Source organism: Carcharhinus amblyrhynchos, chromosome 10 (genome assembly GCF_965287045.1).
Source record: "Carcharhinus amblyrhynchos chromosome 10, sCarAmb.v2.hapA, whole genome shotgun sequence".
Taxonomy (NCBI): domain Eukaryota; kingdom Metazoa; phylum Chordata; class Chondrichthyes; order Carcharhiniformes; family Carcharhinidae; genus Carcharhinus; species Carcharhinus amblyrhynchos.
The window spans coordinates 43583616-43610940 of NC_137333.1; the positions used below are offsets into that span (position 1 = coordinate 43583616).

General features: G+C 41.9%; 1 protein-coding gene across 6 annotated transcripts in view; it reads left to right on the forward strand.

Moving 5' to 3' along the window:
• The window catches only part of LOC145348896 (phospholipid scramblase 1-like), a 125728-nt gene that overhangs the window by 59329 nt on the left and 39074 nt on the right, over positions 1–27325 (forward strand). For all 6 annotated transcript variants that reach the window (XM_080196946.1, XM_080196945.1, XM_080196944.1 and 3 more), the window contains 6 exons: positions 1495–1655; positions 3968–4010; positions 6725–6945; positions 15302–15463; positions 23444–23605; positions 27139–27233. In XM_080196946.1, coding sequence (XP_080053072.1) covers positions 1495–1655; positions 3968–4010; positions 6725–6945; positions 15302–15463; positions 23444–23605; positions 27139–27198 — 809 coding nt within the window. In that variant the 3' untranslated portion in view covers positions 27199–27233. The remainder of the gene's footprint in view (positions 1–1494; positions 1656–3967; positions 4011–6724; positions 6946–15301; positions 15464–23443; positions 23606–27138; positions 27234–27325) is intronic.

Here is a 27325-nt window from a genome sequence, read left to right on the forward strand (position 1 = left end):
AATGAAAGGGGAGAGAGTAGAATGAGTCAGGAATTGAGCAGATGGTGGCTTTCAGCAGACCACCCCTCCTTCACAATATAGGCACATAAGGAAGGGTGATGATAATGAGGAATCACCCCAGGAGGCTGTTGCAAATTTGATTGAGCATTAAAAAGCCTTGTGGCACCTATTAAATTCCTGAGGCCCTATTAAACTGCAAGGGCGTCAGTGATAATAGATATCAGAGCCTGATTGACATCCCATAGGTGGGGGCTGGGAATCCCATATCATTCTCTTCCTAGAACCACCCCACCCCCTGCCCTGGCTTGATCAGGCGCAGTTCTCCCATGACTGGGAGATTGAAGCAGGGACTCTCCTGTGATTTACATGGCCTGGTTACAATGATTCTGGTCTGATAGGCTTTGTTAAATCCTACCCTATGACTCTGAATCAATTACTTTATGCAAATTGGCATTGTATGTTATAATCCAGAAAGCCAGGATAGAAGGATAGAACTAAAGCCAGTTGTGCCAGAGTTGTATGTTACAAACGTACCCTAACCCCAAAACCAGTTTGTCTGTTCCTCTTTATAAGGGCACAAATGAATTCCCAGTTTATGTCAACCACCTGCATACAATTAAACACAATTAATGTACATTTCACATTGCATTCCCTGGAATTTAGTTGATCTTCATCAAACAATTTTAACAAGTTGTTAAATTTTCCAATGTGCAATAGACAGAAGTAATTTGGTATTGTGTATCTCCTAGACTATGGTGGAAGAAATCTCCACTTGCTTAATGTGTATAACTGCTGTGACTAAATTATTTGTATCAGTATCAGAAATTTCCATGGTGGACTTATCATCAGAAATGTTCCCCTCAATTGCTTTCTAGAAGATTCTAAAAATTATTAATAAAAATAGCAGCTGAAGAGTGCTACAACATCTTTGCTCAGCCTGTCCTTGTGCATTCTGGGTGGTTTTAAATTGCCCATTTCATGATCCTAAACTCCTATCCAACAATTGCTAGCTCACCACCTTTATATTTATAAAAATGTTAGGTTTATGCATTATGATACCTAATCTAGACATTAATAATCATATGGGTCATATATACTGTGCATCAAGAGCCTACACATTGGCACTGTCATTATGTCATATGGCTTTACTGGCTGATTTGGTACTTTATTTATAAACTGGGACCATGCAGGTCTATTCAACTAATTTGCTTGTCGCTCACCAAAGAACATACATTCAACTACAAGAGGAGCCTGGCAGTAACGTAAGGGCCAAGTGCTCAATTCGCAAATAAAATCACTTAGAATTACTCAATTGCAAAGTCTCTGGAAATAGTTTTTTTTGAGACATTATGTGGAGTTTTTGGATTTAGCAGGACATGTTGCTGCATTTTTACAGAGAGGACTGCAACAGGGGGTGATTGGAAATTATATTGATCCTTTCTTTCTTTCTCTCTCTCCCTCTTTGTGTGTGTGGATGCATGCATTTGTGAACAGGTCCTTATGCACCACAGCCAGGATATGCTGTCTACCCTCCATCTAGTGCTCCTATGCTAGCTCATCAAGCAGGTGGGCCATCATCTCAGCCCCAAGTTCAGTGGATGCAATCACCAGCTCCTATTCCAAACTGTCCACCTGGACTAGAGTACCTCACAATGGTAAGCAAGTGATAATTATATTCTCAATTCATGGTAAGGTTTAGGAACATTATCTTCCATTACTTCTAATATATATTTCAGTGAAGCACAATATATGCTCAAAATAAATTGCTGCATGTTAGATACATCGCTCATAAAAGGACAGGGGGGTCTTGGAGGACACTGAGTTCTTTTGTCTGGATTCTTGATTTAAATGCAGCCATAAATGAATGATTGGACTTTCTTGTGTGTTCTAATGAGAAGGCCCTCTGGGAAGTGAATTTGAATAGCTTCAGTCCCTTTGTTTCAGATTGGCATTTGTTTAAAATAATATTCTCCAATTCAACATTAATTAGCAATTTCGATCAGAGGGGCCATTCGGGAGTTAGTGTTGTCAGGACGTGGCTGCCTGAAATCAAGAATTTTATTCCCAGTATTTACATCTGTTACTTTACTTGGAACTAATGTTTTAAAACCAATCTAATTCAAGTGCAAGGTAAATTAATTTGCATGCCTGATCCATCAGTGGTATATTTTTCAGTAATATGGTCCCTTGTTTTATTACATAAATTGCCTGCCTTTTGGAGCTTGTTTTTAAATGCTGAGACAATTCGATGGTTTTAATCTGTGGAGGCTGCTGAGTGATCTTTGGCAGGAGAGATATACTGTGACGTACTTGTAGGTGATTAGTTCAGTTTGGGCTGATAGGCCATTTGCTGAACGCCTCAGAGTAAAAGCAAAGAATAGTTGGAGTTTTCATATATATTTTCTAATCTGAAATTTCAAGGAAACAGTACTGCAGAGATTAAAATGTTGGAAAGGGGAACAATTTAAAAGACTTTTTCTTTAGCTCTGCATTGTGCATCATTTAACATGATTCTATTCTATAATCCCTTGTTGCCATTTTCTCAAACGTAATGGACTGGAACATATTTTTTGCTGCTGAACAGCCTCCAGTATTGAAGGCAGGAAGCTCACACTCATTGTGATTCAGTAAGAAGTCTCACAACACAGGTTAAAGTCCAACAGATTTATTTGGTAGCATGAGCTTTCAGAGTGCTGCTTCTTCATCGGGTGAGTGACTGCTCCTTCATCACTCACCTGATGAAGGAGCAGCGCTCCGAAAGCTCATGCTACCAATAAACCTGTTAGACTTTAACTTGGTGTTGTGAGACTACTTATTGTGCCTACCCCAGTCCAACGCTGGCATCTCCACATCATCATTATGATTCCGAAGTGTACCACCAACTTTTTAGTTAAATGCCAAAACATAGGCATGTGGAGACCACATTGGAAACAGGTATTGGGCACTTCATTTCTATGTGCAAAGAACATTAGGCATGTTTACTTTGACCTAAGGAATCAATCACATTGCCTGCTGCACTTCTAGGAAAGCCTTAAGGCGATTAGTCTTTTAAAAAAAAGGTTGCAGCAGCGATAATATGCAAGGGGGATGCCTTAATGAAGTGAGTGTATGACCTCTGTCCCTCAGGGAAAGGAGGTTCTGCCCTCGATAGCTGCCACCAAGTAAGTTTAGTGCGTAGTCCCAGCAGAAGCAAGTAGTGCTGTAGCTAGCACTATATGGGAGTCCCTGAGAATAGGTGATTCTGGATGCTGATCTGAGAATAGTTGGGACTTTTATGACAGAGCAGTTTTGAGGGGAGGGGGTCTTGTTTTGGGGGGAATGGGTTTTCTGCAACCTAAACTGTAAAGATTTTAAAATATGGCTATCTAAGTATGGAGCTGGGAGGAGCAGGAGCCTCATAGTAAAGTAACATGGTCCACTCCTGATTTTGCCATACCTTAGGCCCAGCCACCATTTTCCCAACCCAGTCAACAATCTCCCAGACCAGAACACCCAACTGTTCCCCCTCAGCCAGTCTCCTTTTTACAAAGGCCTCAGGAATGGCATTCTATGCAAGATTTTCCAAATATTATGCTTTAGATAGAGGAAAGAGAATTCATTACTGCAGTAGATTCTAACAAAACTTTTGTTATGATTTTACATTCATTTTTTAGAGCATACTGCAATTTGGTTACGCAATGACAGGCATTTGATCTGTATTCCTTGATTTATGGACAGAGGATTATGCAAGTCCTTGTCTATAAAAACAAGGCTACGTTACTTTGTGTTAAAATAATTTGGATCCGTTGCATGACAATTGACATTAAAATGACATGGAAGCTTTATTTAAAGGAGGGATTATCTACATGTCAGCAGTTAACTCTGTACACTGACTGCACTTATATACTGCATGGGGCCATTGACTTTCTGTGAAAAAAATTCTTTGGAGAACTGTCAAATACTGAAAGAATCATGCTTTCCTCCATAGGTCGACCAAGTACTCGTTCACCAAGTTGTTGAACTTGTTGAAGGTGAGTGTAATTTTGACAATAGCTTGTTACTTCAGCCAAAGACTAGCTTTTGCTGAGTGAGTAGAAATGGGAGTGCAACCCTACCCCCAGTAAAACATCAGTTACAAACTAATTGACTTAAAAAAGGCCTCCCCACAAAGATAATGTGCTGGGGACAGCTGGGGGAGACCTTAATGAGGTGAGTGTGGGACTTCAGCCCCTCAGAAAAAAGGAAGTACTGCCCTTGAGAAGTGCCAGCTACTCAGATTGATGCGTAATCCCAGCAGTGATAGAAGCAAGTACCTGTAGAGACTACCCAGGAGTCCCCCAGGAAAGAAGTGTCAGGGAGGTCAGGTGAAGGTATGTCAGGGATTCTTTTGGTGGGGAGGAATTGGGGACTGAAAGGAGATGGGGCAGGAGTGGTGAGGGATCGGCTTATAGAGGCTGGAAAAGATGGGGCGTGGAGATCTATTTTGGGGATGGGGAGAGGGGCAGGATCTGCCCCCAATGTGCACTCCCAAGTTAATTTAAAAGTTGAACTGAACAGTGTTTGGCACTAATAAATAGGAGTAATGCGAAGATTGAAAAGGTATTAATCACCCATGAATTTGCTGACTTAATTGTTTGAAAATACTCAAATAGCAAAATCCTGTGGCTTTGAAAACAGTGTCTGCTATCCCAGAGTTTTAGCTTACTCCATTCTCTTCCCACCCCCCCATCCCCCTCTTTTTATGCCACGTAGGGACAAAGTTTAGATCAGTAGCACCCTTTTGGGGGCAATAGGAGGCCCTTTTAAGTTTCCAAAATGCCATCCATATTGCAAGGGCAGTTTTGTGACAAAAAGTATGCTGGATGTCACTTGGTAAAGTGGCCGATGTGAAACTGATTTGCATCCCCTCTAACGAGATGCAATGGGAGGCCCGACTACCCAAGCCTGTTTCTCCACACCTGGGGTCACAGCATGTGTGCACTCCACTTCTGTACGATCCTCTGTATTACACAGTGTCAGTGTCTGAGCTTATGGCTGCAACTGTGAGGGCAGTATGTCTTCACTGTCCACTTGCTCCATTGCCTGGAAATGTTGCAATTGTTGAATATGTCTGAATGGAAGCAGGGATGAGGCGAGTTGAAGGGATAAAAGTAGAAGCACATGCTTTACATCAACGGCGAATTGTATTTTAGAACAGATTGTGGGATAAGAAAAAAGTGAAATAAGAAAGAATGATTATTTTGCTAACACTATTATTTTCAATGACCATGGGGACGACTCTCCCATCTCGCTGCACTAATTTTTTAGCGCAACGGGCCAGGAGATTCAAGCGACGCCCAATTCACGCGATCCGTGCTGGGCATCCAGCCTGACTGCATCTGCCAGTGTTGGATAGCTGATGTAGTCAACTCCATGCGAGAAATCAGCGCAGAGCTGCATAATATATGTTAATTGGCTGTTAATTTACACATCATCTCCATGCTATTAGCAGACGCAGGACACACCAATGGGGTTTAATATAGCCCCCATTTGCAGGGACTTGGTTGCCCGACCCCGCTGGAGTGAAGTGGGGGACAATCAAGGACCCCCCAGCAGGTCCCCTGCTAAGGGTGTGCTCCCTTGGCATTGCCACCTTGGCAGTGCCAGCCTGGGCCCAGAGGGCATCTTGTGGGGCATCTCATGGGGGTGAGGCCTCTGGTGAGGTGATTTCTGGGGATGGGAGGGGTCCCACTGCCGCTCTGCAATCAGGATCTGTGGGGGAGGGAGGGAGGTCAGCAATCAGGGCTGGCCATTTTTCAGATTTCTTCCATAACTGACAACCACCCCATGACTAGATAGCAATCAAGGTAGCCAGTGTTGCAATTCTTGCATGCAGCTGTTAAGAACTTAACATTTTTTAAAAAGTTGTCTTTTTATTATCTAAATTCTCTCTGATCCAATTTTGGAGTCATGTTGAACGTGCTGAATAAATAAGAATAATTTTAGGAAATATGCGTACACGCAATGACACCTGAGAATTTAATACTCTCAGCGCAGGGTGGCACAATAGTTAGGACTGCTGCCTCACAGCAGCAGGGACCCGGATTCGATTCCTGGCTTGGGTCATTGTCTGTCTGTGTGGAGTTTGCACATTCTCCCTGTGTCTGCATGGGTTTCTTCCGGGTGCTCTGGTTTCTTCTCGCAGTCCAAAGATGTGCAGGTTAGGTGAATTAGCCAAGCTAAATTAACTCCGTGTACCCGAACAGGCACCAGAGTGTGGCAACCAGATTTTCACAGTAATTTCATTACTTGTAAGTCTACTTGTAACTAATAAATAACCTTTAACTTTTTTCTCTTTTTCCTGTCTGAAGTTTATGCTGGTCACGCCCTTCTAGGAGAGGATACTTCAGAGGATACCTCTGATCTCCTGCAACCTGAAGGAATGGCTAGGCTATTTTTCTAGGGTTTCAGTGATGATCCGATAATATTAGAGCATGTAACTGGAAAAGCAGGTGTGGATTTTTCAGATATACATATTCAATGTCAGAGGAAGCTGACTGCATTTAAATTAAAATTGGATGTTTATCTAGACTGTAGCACACTCTCAGTTTTCAGAAGTTTATGACCTCTTCCAGTCTCTTAACTGTATTATTAATTCATTTACAGATATTTATTATGTTTTCATATTTTCTTCACACTTGTAGTATGATGCTTCATTATACACCAAGGTTATGCTGCGTATTAAAGTCTGGTATTTTCTTTTCAGCCTTAACAGGATTTGAGACCAAAAACAAGTATGAACTAAAGAATGGTTTGGGGCAAAGAGTTTATTATGCAGTTGAAGAAAGTGAATTCTGTAACCGAATATGCTGTGGGTCGAATCGAGCATTTATCATAAAGATTTTGGATAACTTAGGACACACTATTATGCACTTTGTGCGTCCTCTGGGATGTGGATCATGTTGCTGTCCTTGTTGTCTACATCAGGTAGGTGCATAAAACATTGAATTGGTGTGTGTCTGAAACTTTCTGTTCAGAGACCTTTCTTTCACTTTGCAACTTTTTTTTAAGTTATTAGCTATTTTTGTGATCATCTACTGATACAAAAATGATCCCACCTTTTAAAGCTATAAAAGGCCTGTGTTCTTATATTATGTCCCAAATTTAGATTTTGAACCTCATAATCCCAAGGAATGTCCGTAGCTTTCAATGTCATTCAGTAATAGTTGTACATTCTTAAATGTACTGCAATAACTTTTTTTTTATTTTTTCTGCCATCATGTAAACCACAATCCTGAACAATCTAAAGAAAAAGCTTCTCCTGCATTTTGTTGCAAATAGGAACCTGATGCTTGAAATTGTTTTAATTGCTTTATGTTGGCTCTGGGACCATAACAAATTAGAGCGCAAGTATTCAGAAGATTTATTAATACAAATGTATCTGAGCTATTTGTCCAAAAGACAAAAAAGGGAATGGCAGTTGATGGAAATCTAAAACAAAAAATAGGAAATACTGGGAATATTTCTCAGACTAGAAGAGAATATTTTGGGCGTGGACTCCTCCCTCTGCGACTGAATCTTGAACTTCTTAACTCTCAGACCACAAACAGTAAGAATAGACAGCAATGCCTCCTCCACAATCATCATCAACACCAGTGCTCCACAAGGCTGTGTTCCCAGCCCCTAATTATACTCTTTATGCATCTATGACTGTGTGAACAAATTCCCCTCCAACCCGATTTTCAAGTTTGCTGATGATACCACCATAGTGGGTTGGATCTCAAACAATTACGAGACAGAGTTCAGGGAAGAGATGGAGAATCTGCTGAACTGGTGCGGAGACAGTAATCTCTCCTTTTAATGTCAACAAAACGAAGGAGATTGTCATTGACTTCAGGAAGCCTGGAGGAGAACATGACCTTGTCTACGTCAACAGGGACGAAGTAGAAAGGGTTGAGATCTTCAAGTTTTTAGGTGTCCAGATCACCAACAACCTGTCTGGTCCCCCCATGCCAACATTATAATTAAGAAAGCCCCCCATTTTTTACTTTCTGAGAAGACTAAGGAAATTTGGCATGCAGCTATGACTCTCACTCACTAACTTTTACAGATGCACCATAGAAAACATTCTTTCTGGATGTATCACAGGTTGGTATGGCTCATACTCTGCCCAAGACCGCAAGAAACTACAGAAGTTTGAGGGTTTAGCCCAATCCATCACGCAAACCAGCCTCCCATCCATTGACCCTGTCTACACTTCTCACTGCCTCAGCAAAGTAGTCAGTGTAGTTAAGGACCCCACACACCCTGGACATTGTCTCTCCCACCTTCTTCCATTGGGAAAAAGATACAAAAGTCTGAGGTAACATACCAACCAACTCAAGGACAGCTTCTTCTCTGCTGTCATCAGACTTTTAAATGGACCTACCTCACATTAAGTTGATCTTTCTCTATACCCTAGCTATGACTGTAACACTATACTCTGTGTTCTGTCCTTTCCACCTTTATGGACGGCATACTTTGTCAATGTAGTGCGCAAGAAACAATACTTTTCTCTGTATACTAATACATGTGACAATAATAAATCAAATCAAAGCATTGGTTTTCTATCCCTGATTCATGCAATGGAAATGAGCTCCATTACTGAGGTGCTCTTTAAGATTGATTTGCAAAACCTGCCAGTTTTTACTGATTTTTGTGTTGCACTTAGTGATATAGAAACATGTGGCTGTGGTGTATTTTGAAAGGAGGTTAATTGATACTGATTCAACTCTTTTCTATTACTGTATTACTACAGTCTGAATGCTACCCTGACATCCAGGTTCCAGAACCAATGTTCCCTGTCCTCAACAATGGGGGAGCCCAGCACATTAGTGCAAAAGTGAAGCAAAATCTTTGCAATCATTTACATCCAGAAGTGTTGAGTGGATGATCCATCTCCGCTTCTTCTTGATCTTCCTCGCATCACAGATGACAGTCTTCAGCCAGTTTGCTACTCTTGATGTGATATCAAGAAATGTCTGAAGGCACTGGATACCACAAATGCCTATGGATTAGGGCAACATTCTAATTGTAGGAGTGAAGACATGGGTGCCAAAGTTAGCCTAGCCCTTAGCCAAGCCAGTTTGTTCCAGAACAGCCACAACACTGACTTCTACCTAACAATGTGGAAGATTGCCCAGGAATATTCAGTCCACAAAAGGCAGGACAAACCAATCTGGCCAATTGTCAGGTAAATGATAGAAGGCTTTGTTTACATTGCTCAATAAGCATGACTTGCACAGCAATAATCTGCTCAATGATAAGCCTGGGGTTCTGCTAGAGTAATTCAGCTCTTAACCTTATTAGTCTTACTCCAAACATGTTCAAAAAGGGCTCAATTCATGAGGTAAGTTGAGAGCGAAAACCCTTGCTTTAGTCTTCACGTGTCAAAAATCTCAGGATTTTATTTATGGTCTATCTGAAACTGTTGAAACAGATTGTCAGCCACTCATATCTATCCTCTTCATAATGCAAAGGCACATGTGAAACACATGATGCTAAAATTGCAATGCTACAACCTTGCCTAAGCATCGTCTACAAATGTGGCAGGGAGCTGTACTTGGCTGGTGCCCTCTCTAGCACCACCTAATTAAAACTCTCAATATATCTACATGTTTCTCATGATCTCTAAAGGTGTTGTCCCCTCTCTGAATTCAGGAACCCAAAGATAACTTTCAGGCAGACATCACATGAAGAGCTGCCAGAGTCTTCAAGGGAGCTTCCTCGCAAGCTCCACACATTCTTCACCATCAGAGATTAACTGACTGTACAGGATAGACTAATACCGTGGTCAGTGATTCATCACCCCTACTGCTCTTCACAACTATACCCAACAACTTTACCAGGGGCCTTCTAGTTTGAAAGCAACCAGCTAACAGGAAGCAGACATTCAGGATATTGGATCCTTTTCAGGTTGGCAAACTGAAACTTTCGGAATGCCACAGAGATTAGTGATGTGTCCTTGACTACTTACAATACAGCAATGACTTTGATGAATTTAGCATTGCTGCTTCACAGCGCCAAGGACCTGGGTCCAGCTTTTGATGACTGACTGTGTGGAGTTTGATCGTTTCCCCATGTCCACGTGAGTTTACTGCAGGTGTTCCAGTTTCCTACCATAGTTTTAAGATGTGCAGGTTAGGTGGATTGGCCATGTTAAATTGAACAAGTTGGGCCTTTACCCATTGATATTTAGAAGAATGAGAGGTGATTTATTGATCCTGAGGAAATCAATAGGGTGGATTATGTTGTTGGGGAGACCAGAACTAGGTGAAGGACTCGAACGAGATAGCGCAGTTTAAGAAGGAGATAAGTCCCAAAACCTTGCTGCCATTCACACCAGTGGGATCTTGCAATCTTGTCGATGGCAGATCTCTGTCACGGGTTTCCCAACGATGAAGGATAAATTCAGCAAGAAACCCCGTTGACAACAGCAGGACCATAAGATCCCACTGTCAGCAGTGGCACACCACCTCCCGCCACAGCAAAATGGGAGAAAATTTCCTGCCCATTGAGAATTTTCTTCTTCCTAGATGGCCACAAAGCTATGGAATTCTGTTCCCCAGAAAGCAGTGGAGGCTGGGTTATTTGCATTTATTCAAGGCTCAGTTAGATAGATCTTTGATAGAAAAGTGAATCAAGGGTTATGGGTAGACAGACAGGAAAGTGGAGTTGAAACCACAGTCAGACAAGCCATGATTTTATTGAAAGGTGAAATAGGCTTAGAGGCACAAATGGCGTCCTCCTGTTCCATTAGTCATGGCTCAGCTGATTTGCAAGGCACCAATCATTTTGAAGCTTTTTTTAAAGAAGTCGTAAAATTGATCTTCAAAATCAAATGATCATGTGTTGAGTAAATCTATGTGGATGTTTAAAATGATTAGTAGGAACAAATCCCTTTGCCATCTTCTGAATCATGAGCAGCAAAACAAAGCGAGGTAGGAGTAGGACTCAGGGTAGATTCAGGGCATTGAGAAAACAGATGGAAGGCCAGGGAGCAGGTGAAAGGCAAGTGTGCTGAGGGCGTGAAAGGCAAGTGTGCTGAGGGCATGAAAGGCACAAATCAATATGTGGGAATAGGATCAGATTGCCAAGGGTGTGAAGGAATTAGAAAGGGTGTAGAAAAGATTTACAAGATTGGTTCCAGGGATGAGGAACTTTAGTAACTAGTTGCAACTGTTTTTCTCGAAGGAGGGGAGGTTAAGAGAAATTTAGTAGAGGTACACAGAATCATGAAGAGACTGGAGAGAGTAAATTGGGAGAAACTGTTCCCATTGGTGCAAGGATGGGCACAGGTTTAAGGTAATTGGCAAAAGAAACAATGGCAACAGTAGGAAAAACTTTTTCATGCAGCAAACAGTTAGGATCTGGAATACAGTGCCTGAATGTTGGAGGCAGGTTCAAATGAGGCTGTCATCAGGAAATTGGATCATTATTCAAAGAGGAACAATTTGTAGGGTTTTTTAGAGTTTAAATGTTTATCATTAGTGTCAAAAGTAGGCTTACATAACAGTGTAATGAAGTTACTGTGAAAAACTCCTAGTCACTACACTCTGGTGCCTGTTTGGGTACGCTGAGGGAGAATTTAGCATGGCCAATGCACCTAACTAGCACATCTTTCGGATTGTGGGAGGAAACCGGAGCACCTGGAGAAAACCCATGCAGACACGGGGAGAACTTGCTGACTCCGCACAGGTAGTGATGCATGTCAGGAATCGAACCCGGATCCTTGCAATGTAAGGCAGTAGTGCAAACCACTGTGCCACCAAATTACGGGGTACTGGGAAAAAGCAGATGAGTGGCACTGGATGAATTATACCTTTGGAAAGCCAGCATGGGCAACAGGCTGAATGGCCTCCTTTCATACAGTAGGCATTCAGTGATTAATATATTTTATAGCACATCATATATTATATTTCTAGGTTGATTATACAGACTAAAATTGGTGGACATGTTTCATGTGACTGAGGCCAATGCTGGTGAACCAATCAGTGCTGGAGCAGCTCTAAATCTGTACACATTTTCTCTCCACCAGTTGTATTGACAATCAGTGGAATGTTCTGTTTCTCTGCTGCTTCGCCCACAATTTTCTACCCATTCATTTAAAGGATGGGAAATCATGCACTGGAAACTGCAGAGCAAAATTGGTCCACCAACACTACCTAAATATTTAATCTTGATCTCAGTTCTTGAAATTGAGTTCAGCAGATTGAAGTTTTCCAAAGGGCTGGTAGGTAAGTGGATGGAAATAAAGATTTCAGAGCTCAATAACTTTTTAAATATCTGCTGCATAAAGAGGAAGTGAAATTGTCAATAAATGTTAAGCGTTGGGTATGAAAATTTAACCTGCTTCATATTGACAATGTATAATCTTTATAAATGGAATAATTTTCTAAAGTTCTATTAATTTTTCTAACCCCCATCAAACTGTGATTCTCACCATTCCATCTCTGCAATAACAATATAACTAAAAACTCTCTCTGAAATAATCTACAATTTTTAAGACTGCAAAGGTACAGAAGCAATCCGATGTCATTGTCAAAAACGCTTCTTTTCAAGAATTGCTAACTCACATATTAGCTTAAATTTAGTGTGTCGTAATGTTCCACAGGAATCAGTCCAGTGGTTGTCTTTTTGATAGTCATGGAAAAAGTGAACTATTTTTCCAGACGCTTGCATGCTGTTTTTACTGCAGTTAAATATGTAAACTGTAACTAAGTAATGTTTCAAAGTTTAGTAATTGTTTGAAGATTGCCTCAAAACTCTTTTCGTGAGAATCTGTTGGATTTTATAGGTTTATTATCACATATTTATCTTGTGTTAAAAATCACTACAATAAATGAGACCTTGCTCCCAATGAATTGGTGTATGTCCAATATCTGCTGATGTAGCCAGCTGGTTATGATATATTGTAGACAAAGGCATCAGATTACAGACTGACATTGTTAGTGAATGAGCAGAATTGTGGACGATGAATTTCAACACAAGTGGAATGCCATCCCACTTTGCACAAAAAAGGATATATCTGAGAATTGTTTAAGTGGTAAAATGCTGAAAATAGTGGGGGTCTAAAGAGATTTACAGCTCACTAAAGGTGAGTAATCAGGTACAACGAAAAATCAAAATGCTGATGGAATGTTAGCCTATATGATAGGAGAGTTAGAATGTAACGGGAAAGAAGTTTAATACGGTTGAGATTTTGAGGATTTTGGAAGAAAATTGACATTAAGCAAAGACTTTATAATTTGCATTCTTTGGGCAACATAGCAAAACTAGCTTCCAAGTACATTGGTAGTTTTTTTTATTCTTTACTGACATGTGAGCATCACCAAGAAAGCCAGCATTTTGACTCATTTTGTTGGGAAGGAAGTCAGGATTTTCAGGACCCCACCGCAGGGGATGTGGCAGGCCAGCCAAAAATTCTTTGACTTCTGGCGGGACCAGAAGAGCCCGGGCAATGTCTTAAGGATCTTGAACCAGCAATAGTGAATAAATGGTGGTGAAGTTTCGTGTCAGGATGGTGTGTGGCTTGGAAGAAAACTTGGAAGTATTCCCATGTAGTTGTTTTTGCTATCCTTGGTGGAAAAGAGTGTAATATCAAATCATAGTAAAAGGATCAGGAGTAGGCCAATAGGCCCATCTAACCTCATCCAATGTTCAGTAAAATCAATTGACTTTGGGTTTAGCCCAATTTCCTGCCTGCACCCCCATAACTCTTACTTGATTTTAGATCAAAAATTTGCCTAACTCAGCCTTGAATGCATTCAATGGCCCAACCTTCCCTGCTTTCTGGGGAAGAGAATTTCAAAAACTACCAAACTTCTCTGAGAGAAGGGATGCCTCCTCATCTCTGACTTAAATTGAATTATTTTGAAACTGTGCCCCCTAGTTGTAGATTGCCAACAGGGGGAACATCCTGAGTAGCTGCAGATCATTTTGTATACTGTTGCCACTGTTCATTGGTGATGGAGGGAATGAACATTTAAGCTGGTGGCTGGGGTACTGATCAAGTCGGCTACTTTGTTCTGAGTGCGAGTAAACATCTTGAATGTTGATGAAGCTGCAGGCAATTAGAGGGTATTTCATTGCACTTCTGACTTGTGCCTTCATGAAATTATGAAATATCTTTTATGAAATTACCTGAAAACTAATAATTATTAATCCAGTAATTAACAGAATGAAGAACCTTGTGTACTTTCTGTGTTTGTTCGCATGAAGGTATGGAGTGTTTGCACTTAATGCAATGTTATGCATTGAACACAATGAAGTTACCTACACAGATTGCATGGAACTTATTATTTAGAGGATTTTCATAAAGTTATGACTAACAATGGTTCAACTAAAGGGAATGCTCAACATTTGATAGAATTCTTCTTCCTAAGAGATTAATTACCATTCTGTGGAACCTTTGATAACCTTGATCAGATCTTCATTACTTTCATATCAATCATGGAATATGTGATGAAGAAGTGTTTTTCAACAATAAGATTTGTGATTAGAGCATATTGTAATCTCATTTGTTATAGATGAATGCAAAAATTGTACCACATAAAAATAAATAAAAACATTATTCAGGATGTACGGGGTAATGCATGCATTTTTCAGATACATCTTTAATTTATTTCCCATTTCTTAGAAAATATGTGGGCCTACGTGTCCCTTGTTGAGCATTAAATTCTGTTTTCTTTATGTTGAAAATCCAGAATAAAGAGATAAGGTCTATTTTAGGACACTATGAAAATTAGGGAAACAAATAGAGATTTGGAATAAATCAAAAGAGAATGGTTAGCTGCTGACAGTCTTGGCTTAAAAGACTGTACATTGCATGAAGAAAAAAAGATTGAGGGGGAAAGTAAGAATTCCTTTGGTTGGTGGTTTCTGGCAAAGAATGAATTAGAGTAAGAGATTGTGTGTGACATCAGCATCATGAGCACAGCGGAGGAAGGATTGTGTAGGAGGGCATGCTTGAAATTTTGAAAAACAGAAGGTCACAGAAATGATAAATTATTATTATGTTAGAATAGAGAGATGAGTAAAATTGTGACTGGGGCAAAGTACATTAGCAGCTTGAGGTGTGAGAAGAATTGTGCATTTGTATTGAAACCTTGTTTAACTATTATGTGATAGTAACATATACTTAAAGACCGGTAAAAACTTAATGGTTTTTACATTGAATTGATTTTGTTTTATTTTCCAATTTATTTTGTAATCTTGAAAAATAGTGTCTCATTATTCTTTAAATGCCTTTTAATATTCAAAAATATGTTAGCAGTTTAATCTAGTTATTATACTTGTTTTGCAGATGGAAATTCAGGCACCACCAGGAAAGACTATTGGCTATGTTACCCAGGAATGGCATCCCTTTATACCTAAATTCAGCATCCAGAATGAAAAACATGAAACTGTGTTGAAAGTCAAAGGTCCTTGCTTGGCATTCAGTTGTCTTGGTGATGTAAACTTTGATGTAAGTAAAATAAGGACATATTTTAGTGACTTTCAATGACAACTAGCACAAAAGCAGATACAATGCAGTCAAAGTTTCATTCCAACATGTTATTTCCTTCTCTTGTTTTTATGTCTGCTAATATAAGTGACAAGAAGAATTTTAAATCCCTCAATGGGCAGGTATGATTTGGGCAGAGTGAGGGATCAGGGTTAACTTTATTTTGATGTAAAATTCATACCATACTGTTATAGATATACCTATTTCCAGTTTAATTCAGGTGGGATTGAGAATGTCTGAGTTACTCACTCTGGAGCAGTCAGCCAGTAATTACACCTTATTGAGGCTCAGTTCCTCAGATTTGTGGAATCATTTGAATTTAACAGCTGTGGGTCAGTTTCTCAGGGCAAGAGGAACCCAGTAGCTGAAAGGCAGTAGGAGCTGCCACATCCAGCAGGTAAGTGCTTTTACAGCACTGCTTGTGGGCCAGGAGGAGCAGGAGGGCTCCCACTCCTGCCCCCAGTTCCTCGAGCAAAACTTGTGGCATGATTTCTCACTTCCTCCCTTCTTCCTTGCTGCTACCCACCAAGCATTCCTGCCCTCTGCAGCTCCTGATTTCCTTAATTGCCAGGGACTGTTTCAGAAATTCCTGACTATGGCCATCTGTTGTTGGCTTTCCTGCCTTGCAGATGGCCAGTTTCTCAATCTGATTGGGTGAGTGGGAAACAATACAGGAAATTCCATCACTGGCATTCTGCATTTCCTGGCAGCAAACATACACTGGCCCTCCTCCCCACCACCTCTTCCTTTCTACTTCCCATAGATATGGAGGACAAGTATCACTTATTTAATTGGATAACATGTAAGGTTATCTCTTTACCACTAACAGTTTGTTGATGTCCACGTAAGTGAATAAATGTCAACACTCCTGGATGTCCTTCAATTGTCTTGTGTTTTAGTCGAAGCATGTATGCAACATGTATGCAACATGTATGCAAAGCCAGATTAACTTCTGCATTAAAAGTATAGACAAAGTTCGTGAAATATTTCAGTTAATACAACCTCTAAATTGAATATCAGAGATTTCTAGGTTTATATCTTAAAGATGGCTGATATTTCATAAAATTTTGCCTAGAGATAATCTTTGAATGTTTAAGTTAAATGGGAAGGAAGAGTTTTCATTTATACATCTCCTTCTTTACCTCAGGGTGTCTTATAGTGATGAACAGCCAATTATATACTTCTGATATGTAACTGCTGTCGTAACATGATCGGTCAGCTCAGAGGCAATGGTTGGGATTCTCCCAGCCTCCTGTGCTGTTCGAATAATGCAGTGGGAGACATTAGCAGCAGCCATTTTGTGGGATTCACACTGGGCACCCGGACCCCTCATAGGTTACATTTTTGAGCGTCATCGGTTTCGCGCCAGAAATTGGTGTGGAGCTGATGTATCATATTAAAATCAGCAGTATTCTACAGGCCCACTAGCATCCCCTCTGCACCGTTGGGCATGGTTTTTACAAATATATAAAGAAGAGAAGGCTGGCTAGAGTGAATGTTGGACCCTTAGAGGATGAGAGGGGGGATTTAGCGGTGGGAGATGAGGGAATGGCTGAGGCTTTAAAAACGTTTTTTGTCTTGGTCTTCACGGAGGAGGACACGAATAGTTTGCTGGATCTTAAAATAGAAGGATGGTAGGAGTGGAGGACCTGAATGCGATTACTGTCACTAGAGAGGTCGTGCTTGATAGACTAATGGGACTGAAGGTGGACAAGTCCCCAGGACCAGATGGAATGTATCCCAAGGTTCTGAAAGAAATGGCAGAGGTGATAGTGGATGCCTTAGTAATTATTTACCAAAATTTGCTGGATTCCGGGGAAGTGCCGGAAGATTGGAAAACGGCTAATGTTACGCCGCTGTTTAAAAAAGGCAGCAGAAAAAAGGCAGGGAATTATAGGCCGGTTAGTTTAACGTCTGTAGTTGGTAAAATGCTAGAATCCGTCATCAAAGAAGAAATAGCAAGGCACCCAGAAAAGAATGGTTTGATCGAGCAGACGCAGCACGGATTCATTAGGGGGAAGTCGTGTTTGACAAATTTATTGGATTTCTATGAGGATGTGACTAATGCAGTAGACAGAAGGGAACAGGTGGATGTGGTGCTTTTAGATTTCCAAAAGGCGTTTGATAAGGTGCCTCATGAAAGGTTGCTACAGAAGGTTAGGGTGCACGGAGTTGGGGGTAAGATGTTAGCATGGATAGAGGATTGGCTGTCTAATAGGAAGCAGAGAGTTGGTATCAATGGGTGCCATTCTGATTGGTGGTTGGTGACTAGTGGAGTGCCGCAGGGATTGGTGCTGGAGCCTCAACTATTTACCATTTATATAGATGGTCTGGAGGAGGAGGTTGAGTGTAGGGTGACGAAATTTGCTGATGACACCAAGATGAGTGGAAAAGCAAATTGCGTGGAGGGTGTGGAAAGTCTGCAGAGGGATCTGGATAGGCTGAGCGAGTGGGCGAGGACCTGGCAGATGGAGTGTAATGTTAGCAAGTGAGGTTATCCACTTTGGCAGAAATAATAGTAGGATGGATTATTATTTAAAAGGTGAAAAGCTGCAGCATGCTACGGTGCAGAGGGACCTGGGGGTCCTTGTGCACGAGTCCCAAAAACCCAGTCTGCAGGAGCAGCAGGTGATCAAGAAGGCGAATGGAATGTTGGCCTTTATAGTGAGGGGGATAGAATATAAAAGTAGGGAAGTCATGCTGCAAGTGTACAGGGTACTGGTGAGGCCGCAGCTGGAGTACTGTGTGCAGTTTTGGTCGCTGCACTTGCGAAAGGATATATTGGCCTTGGAGGGAGTGCAGAGGAGGTTCACTAGGCTGATACCGGAGATGAGGGGGTTGGACTATGAAGACAGACTAAATAGACTGGGTCTGTACTCATTGGAGTTTAGAAGGATGAGGGTGGATCTTATAGAGTCGTATAAAATAATGGAGGGGATGGATAGGGTAGAGGTAGAGAGATTTTTCCCGCTTAGAAAGGATAGCAGGACTAGAAGACACAGTCTCAAGATAAGGAGGGGAGGGCAGTTTAGATCAGAGTTGAGGACGAACTTCTTCACTCAAAGGGTGGTGAATCTCTGGAATTCTCTGCCTGTTGAAGTGGTGGAGGCTACCTCGCTGAATATATTTAAGTCGCAGGTAGATAGGTTTTTGACAGACAAGGGAATTAAGGGTTATCGGGAGAAAGCAGGAAAGTGGAACTGATCCACTTCAGATCAGGCATGATCTTATTGAATGGCGGGGCAGGCTTGAAGGACTAGATGGCCTACTCCTGCTCCTATTTCTTATGTTCTTATGGTTCCCTCCAGTGCCACTTACAATTGCTCCCACTAATGGGGAACACTAATGACCCTACTGGAGGGAACAGATGCCATTGAACCACCCCCCCCAACCCGCCAGGGAGGTTGGGGTTAAGGAGGCACTGTCCCTTGGGCATTGCCAATCTGGCACTGCCAAAGGGCAAACTGCCACCAGGCACCTTGACACTACCCACTGGGTACTTGGAGGACCCATTGGGGGTGATTGGGGCGTGGGAGGGGATCCTGCCACTACTCTGCCAGAGGATCAGTGAGGGAGGGAGTGACAGCTATTGGGGCTGGCCATCAGGGTGGGGGGGGAGGCGTTGGTACTACTGGCGAGGTGTCAGGGCTGATTATTGGGTGGAGGTGGGGTGCGGGACCTTCGAGGGATAGGGAGTATGAGTTGGCTGGAGGTGGGGGGATGGGGCCAACATCAGGACTGAGTCCGGAAGGTTCAGGAGACCAGTGATTTGAGGGGTTGCGGGGGGTGTGCGGGGCTGTTCAGTGATTGGGTGGCCAACAATGGGGGGCCGCTGCAGTTGTGCTGATCTTTGCTCTGATAGATTGGTGCATGCGCAGTGGACCGCTCAAGCCTATGCTGCCAGCCTCTTGGGTGGGGATAGGTCCTGTCTCCCACTTTTCAGAGTGAATTCCACTGAGGCACTGTGCAGTGTTCAGTGTGTCTGAGATTCGCTCCCGCAAGTACGCTTAAAAAAAACCCAGAAAGAATGACTCTAGTTTTCCTGCATGTTGGGCGCTTCGATTTCCTTTTTCAGGAGAATTCTGGCAGAATCTGTCAGGTGATTTTGCACGCGTGTTCATCATGATCATATGGCAAAGTGGACATAAGATCTTGCGAGAGTTTAACAAAGAAGTGGCGACCTAATTTCAGTACATTTTAATAAATTGTAAGTGATTGGCAGGCTTCCCCACGATATGGTTACATGCATGAAGATATCCCCCACCTTCGAGGTTTACAAGTTATTTTAAAGTGTGAAGCAGTCGAAGTGAAACCACTGGGGGTGAATGGCATGGCCCCTGGCCCTTCTCCCTTATGTGGCTCTGCCAGGGTGCAGTGCCAAGCGGGCTGCTCTAGGGAGCTCCATGGACAAGAGTGGGGTTTCCCCTTATACGTGGAGAGGGCAGTTGCCCCAGTGCTTCTGAGTGGTGGGAGGAAGAGGGGTGACATGGTAGCACAGTGATTAGCACTGTTGCCTCACAGCAGCAGGGACCCAAGTTTGATTCCGGTCTTGGGTGGCTGTGTGAAATTTGCACATTCTCCCTGTGTCCCAATGGGTTTTCTCCCACAGTCCAGAGATGTGCAGGTTAGGTGGGTTAGCTATGGTAAATGTACGAGGTTACAGAGGTGGAGTGGAGGGGAAGGCCTGGGTGGGATGCTCTTTTGGAGAGTCGGCACAGACTCAGTGGGTTGAATGGCCACTTTATGTTCTATAGGGATTCTATTTTTCTGTTCCCTGATGCTTGAAAGGAGAGTGGTTGCCCTGGTGTGTATGTGGGGGACTGTTCCTTGGTGCTTGTGTAGAGCAAAGAGGTGGGTGGGAAGGGGGATGGAGGTTTCCCTTATTGGTGGGAAGGGGGGAATTTCCCCGTTTAAGTGTTGGGGGTGTGAGGCTGGGGCGGAAGGTCAGCAATGGGTGGAGTGGGGGGGTGGAAGGTCAACAATGTGCCAGATCTATTAAGCCCTGCCCTGTGAGTGTTACAGCATTAGAGACACCGACAGCATTCTTCTACTCTAGGCTGCATTACCTGGCAAGAAAAAGCAGCTGTACAGCTGGGGAACTGCATGCTGGTTTTCTTGGCAGAGCCAACACAGCGTAAATATTTTAAAAAAATTGCTCAGTATATATGAATGCAGTCAATATATTTGCAGAATTGGATGTCATGTCTTCTGATGATTTTGTTAAATGGCAGTATTTAAATAAAGGAATGAATCTATCCTTGGGGAAATCCAGACGTCACAGTGCAGTAACAGAAGTCATTTCTTCTGGGGCTTTGACTATGTCCAGAAAAGTCATGGTGGAACTAAGTGACGACAGTGCACTGAACTGGACAAGAGGGGTGTGGCAGTGGCCGGGAATGTTGTGTTTGACTGTGTCAAAGGCTGCAGAAGGGTTGAGAAGAAAGGGATGATGCACCACTGACACAGACGATGCCATTTGTGACTGATTCAGACATATTGTTGCAGGAATAGAACTTAATTGGAGAGAACCAAATGAAGTTGTGGGAAATAGGGGCACAAACTTGAGAGGCAACCTCATACTCAAGGGCTTTGAAGTGGGAGGCTTTTGGTCAATAGAATAGCAATTTGCAAGGACAGAAGAGTTAACATAACTCAGTGAGGACAGGACTTGATTTGGAAATGATGAGGAGATCTTGTGGTAGCAGTGTTTTGCGTTGGCTAAAGTTAATGGGGGGAACAGTGGGACGTCAGTCAAAGGACTATTAGAATAGCTATTTACTATTAGAACAGCTATTTGGAGTTGACTGAAATATATAAAATCACTGTGGAGGCACAATAATGGACTTTGGAGAGAGGTAGCAGTAATACAGGAGTGGAAATAGATGCATTTGATTCAGCAATAATTTTTGATACCTTAACAATGCTGTTAGGAAGGGAGTACCAGTGTTTTGATTTAGCAGCAATGAAGGAAACAACAATATATTTCCAAGTCAGAATGGTGTGAGACTTGGAGAGAAATTGCAAGCACTGGTGTTAGCTTATGCCTGCTGCTTTGTTCTAGGCAGTAGAATTTTGGATTTGACAGGTACTCTTCAAGAAACCTTGGCGAGCTGTTGCAATGCATCTTGTAGATGGTGGACAGGCTTTGATGACTCAGAAGATGAGTTACTCACTGCATAATATGCCGCATCTGACCCGCTCTTGTAACCACAGTGTTTATATGGCTAGTTCATTTAAGTTTCTGGCGATATTGATCACCAGAGTGTTGTTGCTGGGAGAGTCAGTGATGGGAATTTGAATGTCAAGGTGAGATGATAGAATCTCTTGCTTTGGAAATGGTTATTGCCTGGCTCATAGGTGGCATAAATGTTACTGACCACTTGTCCAGGTAGTTGAGAATGTAACTGTTGTACAATCATCCTTTAACATCGTGCATTTGACTTTATGTTGGAGGGAAGGTCATTGATGAAGCAGTTGAAGGTGGTTGGGCTTAGGACACTATCCTGAGGAACTCCTGCAGAGATGTCCTGGGACTGTGATGATTGACTTCCAACAACCACAACTACCTTCCTTTGTGCCAGGTATGACTCCAACCAGTGTACAGTTTTTTGCCTAATGCCCAATGATTTCAATTGTACTCTGGCTTCTTGATGTCAAGTGTAATCACTCTCATCTCATCTCCAGAATTCAGCTCTTGGACAAAAGCTGTACTGGGGTTGGGGCCAAGTGGTTCATTGATAAACAGATTGAGAGTAGGCTGGTTGGGCAGTACTTGACCAGATTGAATGTATCCTGCTTTTTGTGGGTGGGATATATATTTGGAAATTTTTCAGGTATGTGCCCATGCTGTAGCTGCGCTAGAACAGTTTGGCTTGGACCACAGCTGATTCCACAGCACAAATCATCAGCAGTACAGCCAGGATGTCGTCAGGCCCAAAACCCTTTCTGGATACTCAACTCTTCGTATAAATATATATTTTAGACAGCTACTCTACGTTTACATAGCCATGTGCATTAGCTACAAGCACTTCAAAGTGTCTTAGCCTATGTTTGCTTGGGTTAAAGCAATTCCATTCTTTATGATCTCTGGGATTCATTGTATTATTAGAAATTAGGAGATTGTTATCCATCGTTTAATTGTAGTTGTTGCATTTGCCTGTCTGGGTTATGGTTCTTGGTAATTTTTCCTTTCAATGCTGTTCTGTTCATTTTTGGGATAATTTGAGTATGGTGGAAAGGAGAAGGGTAGGTTGTGCCTCAAGAGTGTGTCAAAGACCATGTTGTACTTGGTTGAGGTGAGACTGATTTTTTTACATTAGCATGTGCCCCACAAGTACATTAAAGTGGAGCAGGCTTGAAGGGTGGAATGACTCACTCCTGTTCCTGGTTTCTGTTTACTTCAGCCACATGATTCATATTGGATGGTCTTCTATCCAGGCTGATTGGGAAGGAGGAAAAGGTTGTATTGTTGCATACCTAGTGTTAAGAACTACGCTGACCCATGTGCTAAATGAAAATCATGATATCAGCTGTCATGAACAACCACCCCAGCCCCTCACTTGCCCACTCACTCACTCCATCCCTTCTGGTCCCACTGCTGTTAACGGAATTTTCTGTTGTTCGCGACAACACTGCCATGGAACCCGTTTGGGGGGGGTTGGTTAACCATTGATGGGCCCAGAAGGTCCTGCCCATGGAAACAGCCAGAAAATCCTGCCCATTGAGTGAAAATGGTAGAACATTATTAGATTAGCGACCTTGATTTCTAAGTGACTTGTCCTGAACTGGGAAAAGGAATCACGTGTGGGATTACTAGCAATCTGTTCATCCTTTTTACTTAAATTGACGAGTTGAAAGTCAGCTGAAGAAAAAAGATAATGTAACCTAATTTACTTAGCTTTGATCAAAATAGTGTTTTCTACTCTGATCTATTTTTAATAGGTTGTAAGTCTGGATGAAAGCAGCATTGTTGGAAAGATATCAAAGCAGTGGGGAGGGCTTATTCGAGAATACCTCACAGATACTGATAACTTTGGAATACAGTTTCCAATGGATTTGGATGTGAAAATAAAGGCTGTACTTCTTGGAGCATGTTTACTGGTGGTAAGTAATAAAAAAAAAATTATTGGGAGGGAGGGACACAGGGATCAAAAGCAATGTCAAATTTTTCCACTGTTCAAAGATTAGGGCTCGAAAATTCCTTGGACTGGACACAGCAGGAATTGGAGTTTTCACTTGTGTGGTGGCAGGAATTTGTAGATCCTCTGGGTTTCAATTCCAAAGCCGCTACTTTATATTTCAGAGGAAGTTTCAGGATGGCGTAAAGAAGGGTGAATCTTTGGTCACAGTCATATGTGTGACATTATGCCGCCAGGTCTCACTTAATTTCTTCAAACTTTGCATGATATCTTCTGATTGTAAACAACAATAACTTTTTACAGGATCCTTTCTTTAAAGGCAAGGTAATTGTTTAAAGGGAAGCTGTTTTAGAAGTCATTTTCGCTTTTGACCACTTCTCGTGATTAACTACAGGAATCAGGAAAGCATCGTCCTCCTGTCCTCAGGAAGCCTTTGCCCACACCATCCTTGAGGAGCACCATGTCCAGCTTTTTCTGATTTAACTGAAGTCAAACTATCTAGTAGCTATCTAACAACCACATCAACACAAACATCTTGCTCTTTAGACAAAATGAACATGCCTGATTTAGAATAAAAAGATAAGATCTGAGAGCAAGAATAGGCCATATGGCTCCTTGAGTTTGCTCCACCATTTAATAAGGCGATGGCTGATCTGATTGTGAACTTAATTCCATTCTTTTTGTCTACTCCTGTAACCTTTGACTCTATCATAGGTCAAAAATGTTGTTAACTCAATGTCAAATATATTCAATGACTCAGCTTTCATTGCTCTCTGGCTAGTGAATTAAAAGATTCTTCTCTGAGAGAAGAAAACCCCCCTCATCCCAATGTTAAATGGGAGATCCTTCATTCTGAGACTGTGCCATCTCTGGTTCTAGATATCCCCCACGACTGGAAGCCTCATTCAATATTTACCCTGTCAAGCCTCCTCAAAATCTTGTATGATTTAATTAAGTTCAATCTCACATTCTTTTAAATTCCCAATGAATATAGGCCCAACCTGCTCAACCTTTCTTCACGAGAATACACCTACATCACAGGAATCAACCTAGTGAGCCTTCTCTAAACTGCCTCCAAGGCAAGTATTTCCTTCCTAAATCATGAAATCCATGTGTAGTCTTAGCAATTCTCTGTTGTGATGTAACAAGACTTCTCTACTTTTACGCTACATTCCGTTGCAATAAAGGCCAACATTCCATTTGCCTTCCTAATTATTTGCAGTAACTGCATGCTAACGTTCTGTGATTGATGTACCAGGCTACCCAGATCTCTGTACTGCTGAATTCTGCAGTTTCTCTCCATTTAAATAATATTCTGTTTTGCTATTCTTCCCACTAAGGTGGATAACCTCCCATTTTCTCTCATGCTTCATTTGCCAAATGTTGCCCAGCACTTCACATCTATATTTGCAAAATCACTGTGTTCTCCTCACAACCTGCTTTCCTCCCTAACTTTGAATTATCAGGAAATTTAGTTAAATTTGGTCCCCTCACCTAATTATTAATATGGATTGTAAATAGGTGAGGCCCCAGCCTGAATTCTTGTGGCACTAATTACAATTTGCCAACCTGCAAATGACTCAATATATTGTGACTGTTTCCTGTTTGTTTCCTATCCATGCTATATATTAGCCCCCATCTAGTGTGGTAACCTTTTGTGTGGCATTTTATCAAATGACTTTTGGAAAGCCAAATACACGATATCTATTGTTCCCCTTTATCTGCCTTGATTGTTACATTCTCAATAATAGACATCAAACAATCCCTGGAAATTAACCAGCAGCCAACAATGGCAAACTAACATGGACCCTTGTCATAGTTCTGAACAGAGGTCTTTCCTCCTAGGTTGTGCTGTGTTTTGAAGGCAATTTAAGCAGCTGCTGAGTCGTTCACTGGTGCATAGTAAAATTGGAAGCACTTCTGCAAAAATACAAAATCGTATTTGAACAACTAGTATGGCTTTTAGCATAATTCTAATGGGTATTCTTGATGTCAGTGAAGTTGCTTACACTAATGGACAGAATTCTCTCAAGCCCCCACCCTTAGGTTTGATGGTGGTCATGGTGGGAGAACATTGCGGGAGGCCCAGAAATCAGTTTCATGCTGGTGTAAATTTACAGCAGGGTCTTCTGGTGCCTGCCAAGGCCAGGTTGGAAAATCCACTGGAGGCTGGTGTGAACCTCATTTGCATCTCATTAATGGAATGCAGTGAATGTCCAACCTGCCCATGCCAGATTCTCTGGAACGCTGGCGGGAAATCACGCCTGCGAGAAACATGTTTGGGATAATGTGGTGTGGAGATATTGGACTCATCTGAACAATACCTGGGACTACCTCCAGTGGGTCAGAGGGAGCACCCACAGGTGGACCATTTAGATTTGGTGTCCTGAGAAGGGCCCATCTTCCAGCTTCAGAATATTCCTGGAGATCCATCTTTGTTTGCAGGAGGTCCCTCTTCTGTTCAAAGAGTGCTCCCTATGATCCATTTTCTTTACAGATGGTCCACCTTCTTTCTTCAATAGTGTCAGTGATGTTGGGTGCCTTTTCAATATCCTACCCAGATACGATGATGAACTATGTGCCAGTCAACCTACCCTGTCACTGAATATGGTGTGAAACACCTGGCTCCATAATTAATAAGGTTGAGGCAGGAAGAGAAAAAGAGATCTCACACACAGAGGCACGTTCTATCACTAGCTGCCACAGCAGGAAACACTCTACATTTCCACCCCCGCCACGGTACATGTCTCAAAACAAGAGAATTCCACCCTATTTGGCAGCTAACTCACTTTTGGCTCGTAATAAATGTGCACTTCATAACTGCGATATTGAAAGCACCAAAATATGCAGATGTTCATGCAACAATTGCCACTTCGTCTTGACTACATTCCAACGATTTGAAATCCCCTCAGTTGTAGACAGTTAGCAAAGCAGTGACTCCACAGCTGATCCCAACAGGAGTTACATAGAACATAATAGAATCAAGGAATTATACAATGCAAGGAGAACATTCGGCCCATTGTCTCTTTGTTAGCTGTTTGAAAGTGCTATTCAATTAGCCTTACTTGCTCATTCTCCATAGCTCTACAAATCTTTTCCCTTAATATATTTTGGTTACTGACTCTAATACCACTGGAAACAAAATGGGGAAAAATTATCAATGCCATTACACTGTTGAAAATTCTGGTAAATATTTTCTCTATCTCCTCCAAAGTATCAAGGACTTCTATGCCATTCAGAATTGGCCACAATAGTCCATCTGGGGTCTGATTCACATTTCATAAAGGTTTAGCTAAACTCACATGCCATATACCTCTGTTTTTAGAACCAAGGTTCCCATGTACCCTGTATATCCAAGTCCAAATCTTCTGAGAATTTCGACCACAAATTTGGTGACTAAGATCCTTATAATACATAGGAAACATTTTTGATGTTTACCAGCAACAGATTGATGAATGTATTGCCAACATGGCTGTGAAACATTTTTTTTTCCCTCAGGACTTCATGTATTTTGAGCAAAATTCTGGAGGACGTGGTGGAGCTTGGCGGATGTTGTAGTTCCAAAATTACAGAGCTTGATCAGAAATGTTACGGTAAGATTTATAGCTGCCTATTAGAAGAAACAGATGGTAAATAAATCCTACCCGTTTTCCGTATGATTAAAGATAAAACTAATTCAATTGAG